Source organism: Cyprinus carpio, chromosome B6 (assembly GCF_018340385.1).
Source record: "Cyprinus carpio isolate SPL01 chromosome B6, ASM1834038v1, whole genome shotgun sequence".
Lineage (NCBI taxonomy): Eukaryota > Metazoa > Chordata > Actinopteri > Cypriniformes > Cyprinidae > Cyprinus > Cyprinus carpio.
Window position 1 is genome coordinate 13,787,326 of NC_056602.1, and position 20,161 is coordinate 13,807,486.

Consider the following 20,161-nt stretch of genomic DNA (forward strand, 5'->3'; position numbering starts at 1 on the left):
TTAAAGAAAAGTAGAAAAAAAAACCCCACATCATCCTGTTCAAAAAGTTATAAGAAATAGAAAAACAGAAGTTCGAGTACTTTTTCTTGCCATTCCAAAATAACATCAGTGCTTTTATAAAATCATTAGATTTGCATTTATCTATTTTAATCCTCTAAAACGTGTCCTAATTTACTGTACTTCCATTCTAAGTGCTAAGTTAAAATATACATATATAAAAAAGACAGCAAAATTCATACACAGCTTTTATTGTCTTAAATACAACAATGAATGTAAACCAGAACAACTTACTCTCTACACTCAGTTCAAAACATGTTAGAAGCGTCATCATTCAGAGACAAAAAGAGCAACAAGAAAATGCATTTTTGGTATTCTACAAAGATTCAAGCAACACCCATCAAGTAAACAATAGCACTTAGAAAACTGCCCACATGCAAAACAACTGCACAGAGGTCATTGTTCCAGTCCTTGATATAGTACCTGTACAATGAGAACAAAATGACATGTGACTTCAGTCAACTTAAGCTTCAACTGATCGGTCTTTCTCCCCAAAATAAATAAGCACAGACAGGATGCAGTAATCCAAAGAGTCCTATCAAAACATTGGCTGTATTCCAGTCCAGGAGGCCATCAGTGATGTGTCTCCAACTCCACGATGGTCCACTCGCCCTGTGGAGATGCAGCGTCCTCAGGAGAGAAGCTGGTCACAGTGATGCTGGTGGTGGAGTCCTCCAGTGGAGAAATAAGCTCGGCCCAGCGCTTAAATGTGTCCTGTTCGTGATACAAGTAGTCCTGTTCATTCAAACAGTCTCGAGACAAGGACAGCGTCTGCTTGATCAGATACTGTGCAAGGTTTAAATCCTCTGGGACAGAGTTTATGATGCCCAGATTGGATTCTTGGTCAGACAGTAGCTGTCGAAGCAGACTCCAGTCTTTCTCTGCAAACTTACAGTCTTCGCTGTCCACTTGTTCTTTAACGTCCTCTGTCTCTACTCCTTTACCCTCCTGAGGTGACTCCTCCTGTTGGGGATCATTGCTTCGGTCAGCATCCATGCTTTGTTCGAGGGCTTCTCCCAGGTCCATCTCGTAAATGGGGGACAGGGCTTTAGACGGCCGCCGGTCATGTGTGCAGGTTTGATCCAATGTGTCACAACCATCAAAGTCCCCTAAAAATAATTGACAATACTGCACAATGACCAAGAGTTTTATCCTTACGTGGGCTTTTTTTTTTATTTTTCCTGAAGACATGCGTTGTTTCTAGCTCCACATGATGTACAAAATCACCCCTAGTGCAACTGTGTCCTCCATGATGCAGTTAAGCTTGAAATATCAATCCTTTTACAGACTAGATGAAAAAAAAAATATATACACTTTGTCTTAGGCAGTTTTCACTTTTCATTGTCATCAAGATCTGATTCAATGACACATGCTTTACAATTAAGCAAATGTGCAAATCCTACATTTTCCATGGAGCAACTCCTGAATTTAGGATAAGGATGGACAGCTGCCATAAAGGTGATGCACAGAAGAAAGCCTACACTGAATGTGTCTCTTTTGTTCACAAGTGCTGTAACAGTAAAAGAAAATCATGTTTTGCCAGCCACTGTATATCCAGCATAACTTTTGTTCACATACAAAAGATATGAATTCACTAGTTCTGATTAAACTGAGCATTTGTTGTCCTTAAATATACACATCGAAATGCAAGCAAGCACTTAACGCTTTTTTTAGTTTATACTTCTTAACTTAAAGATACAATGAAAAAATGAAGGACATGCTGGCAAAAGAGTGCTTATTGCTTTACTTGGCAAGATATGCTTCTTGTTAAGATAAAACTCCCCAAAAACCATTAACAGTGATTAGAATCATGATACAAGTGTGAAAAAAGAGAGACATGAGGAGGACCTTGAGATTGTTTTTCTAGAAACACAACATACAGGGAGGAAAAAAAATACTAATTCTACAGAAATACAGTGAATTAAATGAAATCTACAACATAAAAATCTAGAGTTGAGGAAATGTTACCTACTACAGAACTACAGATGGTGTGATATATTGTGAATGAGAAATAAAACAAATCACAAAACACACAAAAAATGGATACAAACATGGAATTTCATAAATGAACAAAATCAATAATAAAACCTAGTGTTGGCATGCAAGATTTCCTGGTTTGGGTGACTTAACAGACAGAGTCTTGAAAAACAAAACAGCAACAGACTCAACATTGATATTGAGTATAAAAAACATCTTAAGTTGTTCTAACACATTCAAAGCATCATGGAAGCTTAGCTCACTGTATATTTGTGCATATATATATATTTCTATGTATATATTTGCTGGCCAAGTCACATAGAGCTTGTCTTTTGCATAAAGATCTCTTATGGAAAAGTCAGCATATAAATGACTTGGCCTATGAGGAAGAAGCACACTATTTAGTATGGATAATGACAAACAAAAACGACTGAGGACTTAAGTGCACTGGTACAACTGTGACTGCCCAGCCATGCCACATAACAGATGGTCTGACTCAGCATACTTCACCACACGCAGATAGATATTTTGCTGTAAATATTAAGCTTGTAAACTTGTTAGTTGAGTTTTTTAGGGCATAGCGCCTCAGAGAAGGCAATTTATTTGTGTGTATAGCTTATTGAAATATTCAATTGCAAAGGATATACATCTACATAGGAGAATTAAAGGAGGCAGTAGCGTGCTACTATCTAAATCAATGAGCTATCAAGATTCAGCCCATTGAAGATGACTGGAGGTCAAAGGAATTATCTGAATATTTAAATTAAATGAATCAGGATGGGAGACTGTGAGTAGATGTTTCTGAGGCTGCAGTCAGGGGAGATGGGCTCTAATGTTATACATTACCTGCTGGAGAGTGTGCGGGTGAGCTCGCAGTCAGCTGCGGCTCAGGTAAGTCTAGCCGCAAGTCAGCTTTTCTGCTGTCTATATGTTTGGACTGGAGATTGCCATATTGTTCCACCAGCCGGAGGTCCAGGTGACTAGGGCGCTCCTGAGCAGGAACTTCCTTGGTGTCTTTGTCTTGCACAGAGGCATCTGATTGATTATATGCACAATCCTCCTGTGGAGATCCCTGGACCTCTGTCTGGAATACTGCAGGTTTGGGCTCTTGTTTATTTTCCTGGTGGTTGGAGATATGGTTGGCCCTCACTGTGCTTGTGGACTGCTGGGAGCGGTAGTCTGTCTGAGAATTGTGAGGTTCACCATCGAAGACATCACCATGTGCAAAGGAATCACTTGACTGGTGTGTCGGAGTCTGGGCACCTCCTTCTTCACATCCAAGCTCCTCACACTCATCCACCGAGAGTAAAACAGAGCGACGGAAGTTAGAAGCTGATTGGTACTCTGGTTGCTCATTCTCTTGTTCCGCAGGATCTTCAAATGCAAGGTTGACAATACCTTGAAACTGTGGAGGTGGCTCTGCAATTGGGGGAGCTATTCCCCTCGGTAACACCTCAACTTCTGATCTTTCATCTTCAGTCTCCTCCTCTTCTTCCTCTTCCTCTTCTTCTTCAGAAGAGAAAAGTTGGTGGTCCTGCACGCCCTTCAAGTTTTTTAATGTAGTATCTATTTCACAAGGTTCCTCCTCCACTGGCACCTCATCCTTTCTAATCCAAGAACGTGGCCTTTGACGCCCTACCTCTTCTTCACTTGTAGTTTCTGCCTCTCGTCCTCTGAGCCGTACCTCCACACGTAGTCCAGTCCCACTCTCGTACATCTTGAGCTCCTCAGGTGTGCTGGTGTCACTGCTGCTGCGACCCAGGAAGTCAGGGCAACGCATGGTCCCACACTTCGAAACGCCACGCTCATGGGAACAACAGTCGTCATCTTGCGAGCCACCAGCATCATAATCCTCTGACCGTGGCTTTATGTCATCAGAAGAAGTAGTGGCACTGCCAGTCTCTGACTCTGGGCTAACTTGGGGATGAAGCCCATTCCATGATTCCTCTAGGGGTATCTCAATGCTCCCTAGACTGCAAGGTGTATCAGGAGGGAGGTCTGAGTCCTTTGAGGAGTTCATGGAATTGAGGACTTGATCTGGTCCCGTGACATGGGTTGGAATGGCATGGTCTGTGGCCAGTTTACTTCCGCTTATCTCACTCTGCCCAGAAGTACATGTATGCATGTCTGGAGTAACTGACTGAGTCTTCACTTCTGTGCTACTTAATTTACTCGCTAGATCACTGCTTTTCTCCATATCTTGAACCTTAGCGGAAACTGCTGATATACCCTCAGGAACTGTTTCTTGCTGGTCTAGTACAGCTGGGCTGACTAGTGAATGCTGCTCCAGGGAAGAAGGAACTTTGGAACTCTCCAGACAAGATGTGACCAGTTCCTTACTTCTTGTCTTACCTTCGCTAGAATCTGGATTTAACTTCTGAGTGTCCTTTTTAGAGTCTGAATGTTTAGGGCTGGATACTGAATCTTTCAAAGCAGTGCCTGGCTTTTTAGAGCCAGCAGGAGTTTTGCCGGCCCCTGAGGATTTTAGAGATGATTTTGTTGGAAGTGTTTCTGGAGCCTTCTGTTTAGGTCCTGTTTTGTTTGGGGCAGAAGGTGACTGCCTGGAGGAAGACGTGGAAGCTTTGACACTGGGCCTTGACTCAGGGATGGCCTTTGTGGTCTTCTTTGTAGTTGCAGGTTTAGATATATCTTTCTCTACCTCTTTTCTTGGGGAAGCAGGCTTTCTAGAGCTATGGGCTGAACCAGGTCTGGATGAAGCTGTTTAAAAGAGGAAACAGACTTGAACTCATTATTGTTAATAACAAATTACTTTTAGATCCATTCTGAAGCTCGAGTATTTCTTACCAAGGTTCTCTGACACAGTGCTTTTGCTCTTTGGATCTGAGCGGGATGCAGGAACTCCAGGTACCGCACGACTGGTTGTAGTAGGTTTAGTCTTGGTTGATTTATTAGTGGGGCTGTAAGCAAAATGAAGGATCAAAGAACTATCAACTGGAAGAAAGTGGAGATAGTAAAAATAGTATTGCAAGTGTGAGGATCACAGCCTTGTTGTTAACATAACTCACCTGCTAGTCTTGTCAGTGTCTGGTTTTTGAGCAGGTTTGGTCAGAGGAGATTTTGTTGTTGCCTTGGCTTGAAGTTTTGACCTGAGACCTACATTATAAAATGAATATTAAGATTTTACATCCACACAGCATTTTTATAAATGACATTGCATGTTGACAACACAGAATATAGTTATTTAAAAACAATCATTTAAAACATTTTTAACGTAAAGCCCATTAATCTAATTAAACAGCACTTATCCATCACAGTCATGGTCTCAACATTTTCTGCACAAAAAATAAATAAATAAATAAATAAATAGGTGATATTTTTTGTACCTTATTGTAAACTGGTATTTGTCCTGCAGAACCTCTGTGCTATCTAAACCTACATTCCTTAAGAACTGTGAGCAAGGTAACAGGCATGTACAATTTTAGTAGTGCTAAGCAGCTTAATGATGAGCTAAAACCTACTCTGCTGAGCAAAGTCTCTCTGAGTCACAGAGAAGTCAGTACCAAGCAAACACCAACTAATGAGCAGGAAAAAGGGAAGAGATACTATATCTATATTTTTATCTCTGGATTTCAAGGTTCATAATTTTCTCTCCCTCTCAACTGCAGTACATTCCTTCTTTCCCTTGCCTTCCTTTCCTGTTCTAATTTTCTAACTTTTATTGAAACTCAGAAGCACAGATCATACTATTAATTAACTTTTACTTACAGGGACAGAAGAGTAAACCTGAGGAGGTAATCTCCAATATCAAGAGCTAACATGGGAAACTGAGCATAGCTTCTTGACTTCCAAGGACTTACAGCTGTTTTCAGATCTGAATTTCTGCTCGATCTGTTTCACTGCCTCTGGCTTTGCTGGATACCTCCACTCTTCACAGTAAAACAAGGACTAGCTTGAGATGTAGTAGAGTTTAAATTTGTCTAAAGCAGGGCCGGACTGGGATGCAATTTCAGGCCGTAGAAAATAATTAAAGGTTCTCTCTTGAACTGCACCTTCACTTCCCTTTCCCTTCTCTTAATTTTCCCCAATATCTCTCTCTCCCCCTTTTTTTAATTGTACCTTCACCATTAGGTCTACTGTTATGAACAGAACTTTGTCCATTGCCATTTGTTAGCACAGAATGTTATTTATCTTAAAATGACTTAAATGCCCAAGATTTAACAAACCTACAGTATATTTCGTACAAATATTTTAAAACACATTTTCTAAAGTGCCTAAATGTCAAAAATAGTACAATATCTTTATTGAAAAATCCTAATACTAAACATACTATTACATTATTAGGCTGTGACTCATATTTTTGTGTTGCTGTCTGCTCTAGCTATCTCCCTATACAATAAATCCATATATCTGTCTGCTAAATTAGCTATTCTGCTAAAATAATGATGCCTATCAATAATGGGGTGCTCCTGATAGCCTAATAGCAATTTAATAGCCTACTCAACTAGGTTAATAAAGACAAAACTACAGAAGCGTATTTACTGATTGAAAATGACCTGCAGTTGAAGCCCTGAACAGGTCAGTAATTTTGCTACATTTCACTGCTTCTTCTGGCCGCTTCCTCTCCTTCCTCAAGTCCCGCGCATCATTTACTCTGTTCGAAACCGTTTGACGGAAGCGCACGACAGACGAGCTGATTCGTATAGCACTGCCAGTAAAGACTAACCAATTTAGTCGATTTACTATCGATTTATTATCGAATGACAAAATCAGAAATGATCACTTTGGTACATTGGGAAGGCAAAAATATTAACAATAATAACAAAAAAAAAACATTTGAATTCTCCCGTTGGCCAGTCCGGGCCTGGTCTAAAGGTAATTATGAATCCAGGTAAATTCACCTGTTGGTGTACTGTGGCCATTCTTGCGAGGACTCCCAGCGCTGTAGTCTGGTGAGGTGCTGCCAGAGTTAGATGGAGTATTCTGAGCATTGCTGGCTGATTCCTGAGGCAGATCTTTCCCTGACATTGTGTCCTTCTGCACTTTTCCTCCTTTAGTCTGGCCTGCCGAGAGATCAGACCCAGCAGGGGAAGACTTTGGCCTTGCTCCTGGGTTCGGCTTCCTGTCCATCACCGTCTTCCCTGTGGGTGAACCACGGGCACTTGAAGCGGTGGAATTCTCCCGCTGAGCACCACCACCAGTGCCATTCAACACTGGTTTAACAGTAGACGTAGTCTTGGTTTTAGCTGGCGTTTGAGTTGGCTTAGCCTTATCATTTTTACTTCTGAGTGAGGTGTTGTTACTAGCTTTTGTTTTGCCAGAAGGAGCCCTGTGAGCTGTTGGCCCCAGAGCATCAGACTTCATGGTGCCTGATGCTGCAGCTACAGATCTTGCAGGGGAAGCACGTGGACCCTGTGATACCTTAATAGGAGGATGAGTAGGGCTATCACATGGAGATGAAGTGTTTGAAAGGCATTTTGTAGGTTTCTGCTGCAGAAGGGAGAGAGACGGAGAGAGAACAAAATACTATGATGGCTTTGCTCATTATTAAACCGATCAGCAACCCATTTGACACAGTAATCTCAGATGTATAAGAACAAAGATAACAAAACCATGGTCTTTGGATTAAAGGCTAAAAAGCACATTCTTCAAAAAAAAAAAAAAAAAAAAAAAAGGGCAGCTGTTTCCATAGCCCACGGTCTCTGTATCCATATAACTTTGGTCATATATACATATTGTTTATTTAAAGTTCAATAATGGGGTGTTTTTTCATCTGCCCTTGTCAAGCCAGTAGTCCCTGGTCTATATTTAGGCACCGAAACACATGCATATTTATACTTGCTATGGGCTTCTTATCAGGCCGTCCTTATTGTTGAGCCCTGACAACAGCAGCTTCAAAACTCATAGTGACAACTGTTATACAGCTGATATGATTCTGTCATCTTTAAACAACAGAACTCTTGTAAAGACTAAAAAAAATCAAACAAATATGGACCTTTTCTTTAAGAAAATATTTCTCACAGGGAATCCAGCTATGTTTTCAGGATCAGTAATTCTGCAGCACCTTCCCTGAATCAACCTTAACGTTGTTGTGATGAGACAGAGCTCATTTAACAGCCATTTCATTTCAGTTTCAGTTTGTCTTTCAGTAAAAGAAAACCTTATAAAATCAGAACTAACAGTTCTAACAGAGCCTATGCCAGTAAATCACTTTATTTGTAGTGGTCAACCGATATTGAGTTTTTTAATAGCTGATGCTGATAAAGATATCTAAAAAGCAGACAGGCTGAAAAAATGCAGATAGATACACCATATAGAATGTATTTTAATTTTACATAATATTTCATCAATATAATAAAAATAATAATAATAAAATTACTTCTGTTTATTTGTGATGCAGAAAATCTCAGAATGACCAAATATTGGCTAATTAATCAACCTGGCCCAAAATATCTGTATGTATCCCATCATTTTTCAGTTTTACCAAAATAAGCAACAGAATAAAAATTACCTGAGAACTGGTGAGCACAGGTTTTTTCCCAAGCCGTCTACAGTCTCCTTTATCAAGAGCAGCTGAGAGGGTTGGTGGAGGGAGGAAGAAAATAAAGACTAATTTTAGATTACAGACAGCTTCAGTTTAATTAGAACATCCACTCCTCCATAATCACCGTTTGCCAAACATTTCCTCAATCAGACACACAAATACTTGCAATCAGTCACAACCCTGATCAGTAAAAGTGGCAGCGCAGCTCTGCAGAGATCCACTGATTTCCTACTCCTTCATCTCAGATAGAGACAGCGCAGATCTAGCCTTTGATCATCTCACAGCTTATCCAGAGCATTCTTTAAATCATCAGAAAATAAAAACAAAGACCTAGGCTTTGTTCCCAGCAATATATTTGAGCTCTGATTTCACTGCTGTCATCCACGAAATCAATCCAAATCATGGATCAAACAGCTCCTGTAAAGGAATGCAGCTGGAGTGTTTGTGATTGCTGTTGCACGATGAATGCTTTGCATATGAGTCACCGCATTTGCATGTCTTCACATATGCGAGGAAATCTTTAGACAGCATGATCTTGACACCTAAAGCAATGCATAATTTATGCACTAGCATATATGTTTCCACCTGCAGAATAGCACAACACAAAATCCACTGTATCTCACTGTGGACTCGATTCTCCGACCCCCCCTTAGAAATGCTTAATGTTTTGATGTGACTGTATTCTAGATCTCTGGGTCATATTAAAGGACCGTTGTTGAAGGACTGACAGGAGCTGGAGTTTATCTCTCACCACAGCACTGGCTACCCAATATGCATGCAAAGGAGGGCTCTTCATCACTGCACTGGACCACTAAAAAAAAAACCTAACAAATACCCCCATCCTCCTCCACACATGTACACAAGCGCATTCTGACTGCTGCATGGTTTTGAAAGCTGTTCATTTCTTATGATCTTCTCTCTTATCCTCCTCTATTTTATACTTCAATCTCTAAACAAGCAATAAAGCTTCTTTTGCTATTGCTACATTCTTACCTTTTCTCCTTCCTCTCCTTACCTGCGAGTATTTTTTCTCGATATCTGGGTTGTAGTGCGTCCCATCCTTGTGTGTGCCGCACTGCAAAGAAGGACTGAAGCAGGAAGGTCCAGAGCTTCGTGCGCAGCAAACACAGCTCACGCCTGAATGGCTAACGGAGGGACAGAATGAGTGAGAGAGGGTGAGCAAGTCAGAGAAAAAGAGAGAGAGAGAAGGAGGGAAGGTGGATACAACAGCAGGAGAACAGGAGCGAATCAGCAGCTGCTTCAAAGGCTGGTTGTCTTGGCAACCGATCGCCGTTGCCTCCCTCTACCCTTAACAGGATCCTTTCCAGCTAATCGGATGATGTCAGTAGCAGAGGCTTGTGTTCCCGCCTTCTGCACCGAATGTTCATTAAAAAAAAAAGAACCTCTGTATTTTTTCAGATTCTGCCTCAGCCTTTCCATCCACAGTTTATTTCTCCCAAGTCCCTCCCTGCCTTCCTCTATAATGGACATGGAACCAGATTAGACATGGCCACACCCACGACTCTTGGTCTTTCTCAGACTAATCCATTCTGCCATTTCCCCTGGGATGTGAATGAACTCACAAAGAGACAGGAAGCGACAGAGATGGCCTGAGAGAAATATAGAAAATCAGAAAATGACTATAAGTATGAGAGGTGGAGTTGTTTACCATGACCTTTTCTATTTGTAGTGTCACTTTACTGTAATCCGGCCTGGCCACGTACATTATCCTCGAGTTTAAATCCCAGGATCAAATGAAGCGCTTTGTACACATGCCATTAAATACAGAGAATGTGCTCAGCAGACGTTGCTGCAGGTATGCACTACTTGATGAAGCACAGAAAATCTATCCATCAAGTATGATGCAGTTAACATTTTAAAATTAACATGAAATCATGATGTACCTTTTAAACGCATGTATTTATTTGTGTGTGTTTTCAATTTTTTATGAAAATGTAATGACAAAGTCTGAAATGGTTGTTCTTTTTAGCTGTAGCTGTCACAAATCCTACTTTTATAAAAGTTTTCCCTTAACCACTATTCTGGTATGCCCAGTGCACAGTAGTGCCACCATGCTTTAAATATCCTGTTTCAATTGGAAAAGTAAAAACATGTATGTAAATGTACTGTAAATACAGAATGCACCACCTTTCAATATGAAAATTGATACAAGATGAAATTTAATTATGTATTCCTCAGATTTACTTTATATTTACCAAAACAGAACAGAGAGTTCTGATCTGGATTGCTTAATAAAATAATGTTTAAATGAAAATCTGTATAAACGTGTTATAAAACAAGGCATCTGGGGCTGTGCTGTATTTTTAATATAGTTAAGGTTGAAGGGGCTGCAGGTAGTCTCTGACAAACAACAGACCGGAAGTCATTTATTTCCAGTGGAGAGTATTATGGGAGCTGTGTAAGGTTCTGACCATATGAGCATAAAGAAATTTCAGATCAGATTTGCACCTGCACCACATGTGACTGTTCAACTGCATGTGATGCTTTCCAATCAAAATAACCAATACTTTTGCTCTAAAACTCTATTTTTTTAATCACTATTTCTACAGAATTATGCAAAATGAACTGTTTCTTATTTCAAAATAATTATTTTATAATAAATGCATAATTATTCATAAAAACCGACTATGCTTTTCTTTCAAACGTATTAGCTGTTCATTGTTCTGTGTGGATATATAACAGCCATCTCGTTTGGCTCAATAAAAATAAATGATTCATTTACTAAATGATCTGAGTTGTAATTAAATGCTGGCTTGTAGTGTTCTGTTTCTTTGTTTACCTCCACTTCCTCCTGATTGGCTTGGTCTTCTGTGATAACATCTAGCTCATTCGGGTCACCGCTCAGCCGGTTCACAGCAGTGAACAGGTCACAGCAGTTCTCCACAGTAACGCCCTCCCGCACGGCTATGCACACCTTCCTCAGGAGAGTGGGGTCACGTGTGAACTCCTCTCTCTGAAACAGTACACGCCTGACTGTCACAGCTGGCAAAACATTTTATATCATATGCCTAAACATCATTAATTGGTCGTACCCTTCGGAGATCGTGAAAGGCAGCGGTGTGTGTGACCCGGGGCAGGTGTGTGACAATCATCTGCAGACACTGTTCTTGCAGTTCACTAGCCAGACTCAGCACCTGCTTGGCCCATTTCACCTCCGGCAGGCTGCCAATCAGCTGCTCGCTGCCACACAGCACAGATACTACACTCTGCAGAGTCTGAAACACATCACAATGTTACACACATACTCGGCACCATCTGAAAAACATCTTCATAGACACACGGTCTCATTCATAGAATCCATCTTCCCTGCTTCTCATGCTGGTTGCACTGCTAGTGACTGCAAATTTCCTAGTGTAATCCAATATGCTTCAGCAATGGTTTACATCAAGGCTGGAAATCAGGAGGGGGAAAACCCAGTGTTATACAACTACACTTGGCTGACTGCAGCTGCTGAAGTTCTGGGTCTGTGTGTCTGCGTGAGAGAATTTTAGGGGACGGCCAGACTATGGGTTAAGCGAATGAGCTGTTTGTGGCTTTAACGCGCACACACACACACACAAAGCCACTCAATCAAGACCTCTAATTGCTCTTTAGTCAATAGCCATCCTCAAAACAGAGGCCAGAGCTCATCTCATCAATGTCTTATTGTACTAGGATGCAGACAGGAGCAGAAGGACAGTAAGGAATGAAAGGATGAAAGTTTTTTTTTTGTCTATGCTGTTTCCCACTATGACATATAAACATATTGAATAATATCTTAATTGAGTATCATTAGATGAGAATAAAAACAAAGTCAAAGGGAAGTCCCCACCACAAGAGAAAACAAATATGTGTCTGAGTATTACACACCATGTTTTTGGTGATAGTATTAAGGCAATCTCTCTGTAGCTCTGGAGGGAGGAGGGCAAAATTTCTTTCTGACCAGCACTTCACAAAGTGCTCAGCTACCCATCTGTGGATTGAAACAAACATCAAGAGCGTAAGCTTTTAGCGTTATTTTTTATTACAAATAAGCAAAATTTTTAACTTCCTGCACAATTCCTGCTAAGCTACAAAATTAGCTTTTTGCCACTGTTACTTTTAAGTTACAGTGAAATGAAACATCTTTCAGCCAAAAAAAATAAAAAAAAAACACTTCATAATTTACCCACTTTGGTGTCATTCCAAACCTGCAGTTTTTTTTTTTTCTCACAAAAGGAGACGTTTTGAAGAATGTCCAGTTTACTCCATAAATCCAGTATGGTACAGTAATAAATTATTCTGTCAGACTTCAAAAAGCTAGAAACTGTACCATAAAATTGTAAAGGTTATAAGTAAAACTTCATGTTCCTCACATAAAAGCTATTGTACATCCTTAGAAGACTTGGAATATGGTGCACTAGTCATATGAAGTATTTTTGTAGCACTTTTATTGTTTTATAGTCTTTTTCTCTTTTTTGGATCTTGTCGGCATTAATCTGTCAATATAAATAATTCTGTTAAATATTCATGCCAAACATCTGTGTTCAAACAAGAGAAGAATAAACATTTCAAACAGCATGTGAAAATGATAATAGAACAGCTTAGGGCAGGCGAAACAACCAAAATCTTAAAGGGATAGTTCACCCAAAAATGAAAATGTTGTCATCATTTCCTCGCCCTCATGTTTTTCCAAACCTTTATAGGTTTCTTTCTTATGATGAACATAATAGAAGTTATTTTTGAAGAATGCTGGTAATCAAAGAGTTGATGGCCTCCATTGACTTCCATAGTATTTCTTTCCCTGCTATGGAAGTCAGTGGGCACCAACAACTGTTTAGTTCTTCATAATTCTTCAAAATATCTTCTTTTGTGCTCAGCACAAGAAAGAAACGCACAGTACAGGTATGGAACGACATGAGGGTGAGTAAATGATGACACAATTAGCATTATATACTAAGAGCAAATCTCAACTGGTTGATAATTTATGTCAGTGTCAAATGTAAACTGCTCTAACCTTCTAAATGTGGACTATATGATGCATTTAGGTATTAAAAACATTATCATTATGATTGAAGCTGCTATGAAACTGCTATATGTGTATTGTGAAAAGCTCTATACAAATAAAAAGTTAAAACCGTGATCTAGGTTAGTAACACTAGGGCTGTAGGTTCTGCAGTAGTGCTGCGCTGATCTTACACCATCAGATCATTGATGCTGTACTGAGAGCCTCTCATCCTGATGCGTGACTCTTCACTCTCCTAACCACGGCGGAGGCAGCACCAAAACATCACAGAAACAACACACGCACACAGTCCCTCTCTCTCTCTCTGGAAAAATCCCGACCTACATTCACACGCCTCTCTGAGCTGCTTTACCGCAGTGCGCTGAGTTTACAGCAAAGACAATTCAATGACAGAGCTGACTAATTAAGTAATGGTGATGATATGAAATGATTAAAGGTCAATTATTTATTTTTTTCTGCTGTGCAGGTTGTCAGTCAAAGAATCTTGGGACATATACTTATTCATATTTCTATCTTTTTATCCCTACACAATTAAGAGTAAAATCAAAGAAGAATGACTTTATTAGGATTTTTATTTTTATTTATTGATTTTTTTTTTTTTTTTGCATGGTCACCACAATCTAAAGATGGAAAGAATTTTTCATTTAAATCAGTCTTTTTGTACTGCCTAGAGGCCCTTTTAAACCCAATGTGAAACAAACAAATTGTTGACGACTGGTCTCATCACAACAAGAGCAAAGCCAATATCGTTCTGTATAATAGGGGGTGAAAATATTTTTCAACTGATCTGCCAACTGGGTAACAGAAACAGCTCTGCTGAAAAACTCAAAATTCAAGATAATTCAAATTCAGAATGACTAAAGGTATAACACCAGTAGACTTTTATTAACTATAAATGTTCTTTAAAAACAACAGCAGCTTTCAGCCTGTCACCATGATGCAAACATGAAATATCAGACATACAGTAGTATTTCTTTACAGGTTTTTATTAGATTGCGCTGCTTTTCTATTGTTTTTTCTGTATAAACATGGATGTGGTTGACTGTCTCATGCATGAAATGCCATTCTAAGAACATGGTGCTCAAGTTAAAAGAAGTTCACTCCCATCTTCTAGCATGTTTTACCTATTCCACTGCCTGCGTTGCATCTTTGTCAACAAAAAAGCGCATTCTGTGTGAAAGGCACTTAGCTCTATATTTATGGTCCTTCACACAGTACGTCACATGTGAGCGGTTAATCACTTTCGCCACCATGCATTTTTTTTTTCTCTTTACTGTTATCACTGGCATATTGTCAAAGTGTCTAATTCTAACGCTTGGTAATATTTCTATTCAAAATCGCGATTCCTCGATTTCCAAAAAATAAAATTGTGGCGAAACATTAAATTAGAATTAATCAATAAAATCGGGGAAATCAAATCATGTGTTTTTTGAACATTTAAGCATGTCAACATTCTGTTACACCAAATACACAAAATAACGGCATCATATGACCCCTTTAAATGTAATATCTGCAAAACAGATTGCATCCACATTTGGACAGAAGCATAACCTCAGAAATAAAAAGCATTTTGAAACCTGTTTTATTTATTGATTTATTTAGTCATTTATTATTTAGTGATTCATTTGCACTGTACAGTGCACTGCATATGACTCTTAATGGAGCAGTACAATCAGAAAAGAAGGGAGAGTGATTTTAAAATCCATTATTTAAAGCAGTAGCATCCACAGAAGTGCAGAAAAGCCTCACCTCACACAGGAGCAGTAGAGATCCTGCAGGCCTATAGAGTGCGTAATGGCCAGGCACTCCAGTATAGATCTCTGAACTCCATCAACGGGCTGCAGAAAATGAGTAGAAGGACTGACTCTTGATATTCACACCTCATCTCAAACATTTTAGTGGATCGATAGCCTGAAGCCTGCCATAAGTTAATATACAGTATAGAGTTCAGCTGTCTGAAGCTTGTTTAATTATATTTTATTCAACTTAAATCCTAATTAAACTGAAGAACTTCATGAAAGCTACAATTTGCTACATTTCTTCAGAAATTGCTACTTCAAAGCACCTGATTACCAGTAAATGATGGAGAAATCATACGAGATAAGGTGAAAATTAAAGCCATTCTACTCTTTGTATGGTGAAATTGTATGGTCACTGAAGCTCAACAAGTGAAATCACCCATGAGCAAATCACCGTCAATCACAGAAATGCCAATGTGAACACTACAGGAAAACTGTATCTTGATATATACACTCTTAACAATAAAGGTGCTTAAAAGGTTCTTCACAGCGATGCCATAGAAGAACCATTTTTGGTTCCACAAAGAACTATTCAGTCAAAGGTTCTTTAAAGAACCATCTCTTTCTTACCTTTTAATAATCTGAAGAAGCTTCTTTCGCCACAAAGAAACTTCTGTGAAACAGAAAGGTTCTTCAGATGTTAAAGGTTCTTTATTGAACCATTTAGACAAAAAGGTTCTTCTATCTATGGCATTGTGAAACACCTTTATTTTTTAAGAGTGTAGGAGGCAGAAATATACAATTTGCAAAGTCTGGACCACTGAATTATTAACAAAATTATAGAATTAGTTGTTAACTAAGACTATGTTCATAAAGTGTGAGCAATGTTGTTTTGTTATTGACTTCTAATTTTACTATTTATATATTATAATGTGTTTGCATGTGTTTTGATGGAGTTTGAAATATATAATATTTGTTTGTGCGAGTGAGACGGAAAAAAAAATTAAACTGAATAAACGTATGCTATGCGTGTCAACAGGAAATTGCCAAAATGTAATTTTGGGGGGAAAAAAGGAATGCATTATTTAATATAAATTAAGTGGAATAAATGCTGTTTTCAATAAAATGCTGTTTATCAAAGAATCCTAACAAAAAATGGTTCCCATTCTACAATAATATTAAGCAGCACAAAACTTACAATTTAGATTTCTTTCAAAAACATTAAAAAAAAAAATCTTAGCATCCCCAAATCTTTAAATAGTTTATCAAAAGTATTATGCATTTCTGTAGGGGCAAAACTAAATTCTTAGCATGCCATTAATCAAGTCTTTCCAACACTTAAAAGGTCAAATTATTTTGAAAGAGGAGAGGGAGTAAATGCATGCCTCTTTCTTCTCTGTGTAGGATGAAATTACTGGCTGAAAGAACAAAAACTAGCCTGGTCTTAAAGCATTCTTGAAAGGTGGGAGTGAGAATGAGAGACTCAGAAGCACAAACAAAACTGTTCTTCACGAATTGCGAGAAGGCTGTCAAACACTATACTTCTTGACTTTCTTACTGCTTTTGTACCAGAGAGCTTACGTTCATGACAATCTGCACTTGCTGTGTAAACATGGTGTGAGTCTGCCGCAGCGCTTCTATTCTAAGAGAAGAAGAAAAATATGGCTGTAGAAAGAGATGTTATACCCATATCAGACAACTTAAATGAGAGGAATCCTCGTCTGAAGCCACAACACAGGGATAAGGCCATTTTGGCTGACAAATTAAATGCTTTACAAAAGCTGAACCAATGCCCAGACTTTACTCGCTCACAAATACAAATCACATAATGTGTCCCTAAAGGCTAATAAACGACAAGACGATAGTACTATTGGCACTACCTGACAACAGACTCACTGCTTAAAAAGACTATTTACACTCCTCACCTTTAATAGACTGAATGTGTGTGCTGTGAGCCCATACTCTCTCTTACCTTGGGGAAAAAGCGGCAATAGTCTCGAGTCAGAACCATCTCGGCCACGTCTTTCAACCCCTCCAGACCCAGCATGTCTGCTGCTAACACAACCTGACTGAAATCATAGACAAACAAACATACGTCTTGACATTCCTGTGAAATCTGACTAAAGCCATTGCATTTTTTGCATTTACTGTAACACACTGGAAGAAAGGAAATGTCACTACAGAGGGTGTTTACCTGACATTTGTTCCTGGTGGGAAGTCTACGATGGCACCGTACATGAAATGAAGCAGAATTTCCATTTCATCTGGACCCAGACTGATTGATTAAAAAAAACAAACAAACAAAAAAAACACATTCAGATCATGACATTTTACAAGCTATACAAAAAACATTTCACAATGAGGTCTAATTTTTTAACATTAATTAATGCATTTTCTAATATATTTTGTATAAAATGTATCTACTTTTGTTAGTTACATAGTAAAAAAAGAAGTGTAGTTTGTAGTTAACTTGCGAATAAAATAAATCTCTGTTTTTTTTTTCTTCTCAAAATGTGCTGTTAAAGACCCCATTAAATAATTTGCACCAGGGCTCTGAACCGGTTCAAGGAACGAAAACGAAAACCGGAAACGAACGAAATTTTGACAGGAACAGAACCAGAAACAGAAACTAAATAAAATTTTATAGTTATGAACAGAATCGAAAATTTGAAATGGCCATTAACCGGTTAATAACGTTGTTTTTATCGTTCCATTTAATATTTGAAATTTGCTGTCAACCAATCAAGAATTCCAGTAGTACGGCCTATGCAAATGTGACGCTGATGCCAACGAGTGAAATGTCCGCTCAGCTGTGAACTCATCATAGGTAAGTCGCAATGGCTATACACCACCCTTAGAGTTTATCTGAGGATAGTGTAAGATTAATTCAACAGATCAAACACACCTGCAGCACTTCTGTGAATGGAGAAAACAGAAAAACTATAGGATTTCATAAAAAGGAATATAGGAATATACACTAAATATATTTCACTTAAATCATATTAACAGATTAACAAAACGGAAGAAAAAATGTGCTAAATTACGGTTCTTTGTGACACATTCCAAAGTTTTCGGAAAGGAAAACGAAACAGCAGAGAGTAGTTTTCTTTATTTTGCAAAAGCTTTACAGTTTGAATTATTTTGCAAAAGCTTGAATAATGTCTTGCTTCTGTATAACCAACCAGCGTTGGAATGACCATCGCGCCGACGCCTTACGCGCACACACAACACAATTTTGCTATATTGAAGCCTGTTCATTATCAAAATAAAATACAGTTAGAGAAACAAATAAAAAGTTACACTGCTCCATTGTACAAAATTTGTTGCGTTCAGCGTGACCGCGCCTCACTGTGCTGATACAGCCAAAGTGAAAGATGATTTTTTTATGTAGATGAAAGTACAAACACTATATAGGCTAATAAATAATATTTTAGCATCCAGATACATCGGTAACATGGAAACATTTGGATTCATGCCTGATGAGAGAGGTAGGCATCAGCTTCACCTTAAATTAATTTGTTTTTGGATTGACGTTTTTATAGCCTAAACTTTAGAGGATTTGTTTTTGAGAGAAACTAATAACTGTTTTTATAATGTTTGTAAACATTTTGCTTTAGACTACAGGCATTTTAGCCTTCATTATTTCGGAAAGTAATAGGGCTAATAAAATGCGACGTGAGCCGCAACATATGTTTTTTTTTCACTCTCAAAACGCAATCTTATACAAGTGTTTTTTTTTAACAATGCAGCAAACATTTTTAAAGATCTTAAAAATACTTTGTCTTTAAAGTGTTGACAGATTTTTTTTTTTTTTTTTTTTAGTAACCTACATTTGGCCAAAACCTAGAAAAGATGATGCTGTATTGGCTGTGACTAAGCGCAGCGGGTTATTGGCTAACATTACCAGATCTCTCTTTTTTCCTTTTCTTTTTGAGTAAAGAAAATGCTGTACTTTATTATTATTATTATTATTGTTAGGCAAATTATAGGCAAAGAAAATTGTTTTTAAAAAATAACATTAACCGGTATTTCTTCCACCCAAACCGGTTTCGGAATGGTAATAATATCACAGGAACGCAGGAACAGAAACGTTAAAATATCGATTCTGCTCGGAGTGAACCGACTGAATTTTTTTCAAGCCCTGATTTGCACAACACAATTTTCAGTTCTGTGTTGATGACATATTTCTTATTATAAAAAAAAGGAAGTTGGGGTGGACATATTAAGTTTATGTCACAGCCTGGCAAAACTAAGATTCAACCTTTGAGGATTTCTGGCCACCACCTACACTTGTAGACCAGCCAGAATCAGAGATCAGAACAAGCTCTTCTGAAGATCTGATGAGGAGGGCTATAGTGTACTATCAACATGAAAAAAATAAAAAGACAATGACTTTTTCCAGACACTGTGTCAGAGCTCAGGAAATCAACAGCTAGTATTATGTTCTCCTGTTCTGTTACAGTAAATGCTAAGCATGGTTTTAGAAGAAAAATCAGCTCTGATATCATACATGGACTAAAATCCACAAAAGTCTCATTTTTATACACATAATTGGATTGAATTGGTCAGCATGAAACACTACACGAAGTATCCTGGTTTTCCCAGACACAGACTGAGCTATGAATAATTGATAGTTAGTAGGCTGGAAGATCCTCATCAGGTAGAAGATCTGTCTGAGAACTCGTGCTGAACTCTGGAACATGTGAAGTCACACACATGACCTCTCAACTTAACTGCTTTTGTGAATAGAAATGGTTATCAACTGTTGTAAAAGTAGCCTGCAGTATCAAGTATCAAAAAAATATTTTATAGGTGCCCTGAACATCATGAGTTCCTAGTAAGATAAACCGGTAAAAGAGGAACCGACAAGAGCTACGTAGA

The 20,161-nt window shown here is 38.5% G+C and overlaps 1 protein-coding gene across 4 annotated transcripts in view; it reads right to left on the minus strand.

The window, feature by feature from the left end:
- Window positions 1–232: 232 nt before the first annotated feature.
- The window catches only part of LOC109106314 (AP2-interacting clathrin-endocytosis protein-like), a 29,592-nt gene continuing 9,663 nt past the window's right edge, over window positions 233–20,161 (minus strand). For 3 of the 4 annotated variants that reach the window (XM_042725788.1, XM_042725786.1, XM_042725787.1), the window contains exons 7-19: window positions 17,475–17,555; window positions 17,253–17,349; window positions 15,291–15,379; window positions 12,407–12,509; window positions 11,590–11,772; window positions 11,337–11,510; window positions 9,552–9,681; window positions 8,504–8,565; window positions 6,894–7,482; window positions 5,061–5,148; window positions 4,840–4,952; window positions 2,881–4,752; window positions 233–1,166 (exon numbers count right to left, since the gene is read on the minus strand). In XM_042725788.1, the coding sequence (XP_042581722.1) occupies window positions 631–1,166; window positions 2,881–4,752; window positions 4,840–4,952; window positions 5,061–5,148; window positions 6,894–7,482; window positions 8,504–8,565; window positions 9,552–9,681; window positions 11,337–11,510; window positions 11,590–11,772; window positions 12,407–12,509; window positions 15,291–15,379; window positions 17,253–17,349; window positions 17,475–17,555 (4,117 nt within the window). In that variant the 3' untranslated portion in view covers window positions 233–630. The remainder of the gene's footprint in view (window positions 1,167–2,880; window positions 4,753–4,839; window positions 4,953–5,060; window positions 5,149–6,893; window positions 7,483–8,503; window positions 8,566–9,551; window positions 9,682–11,336; window positions 11,511–11,589; window positions 11,773–12,406; window positions 12,510–15,290; window positions 15,380–17,252; window positions 17,350–17,474; window positions 17,556–20,161) is intronic. The other variant, XM_042725789.1, reaches the window with a different exon arrangement.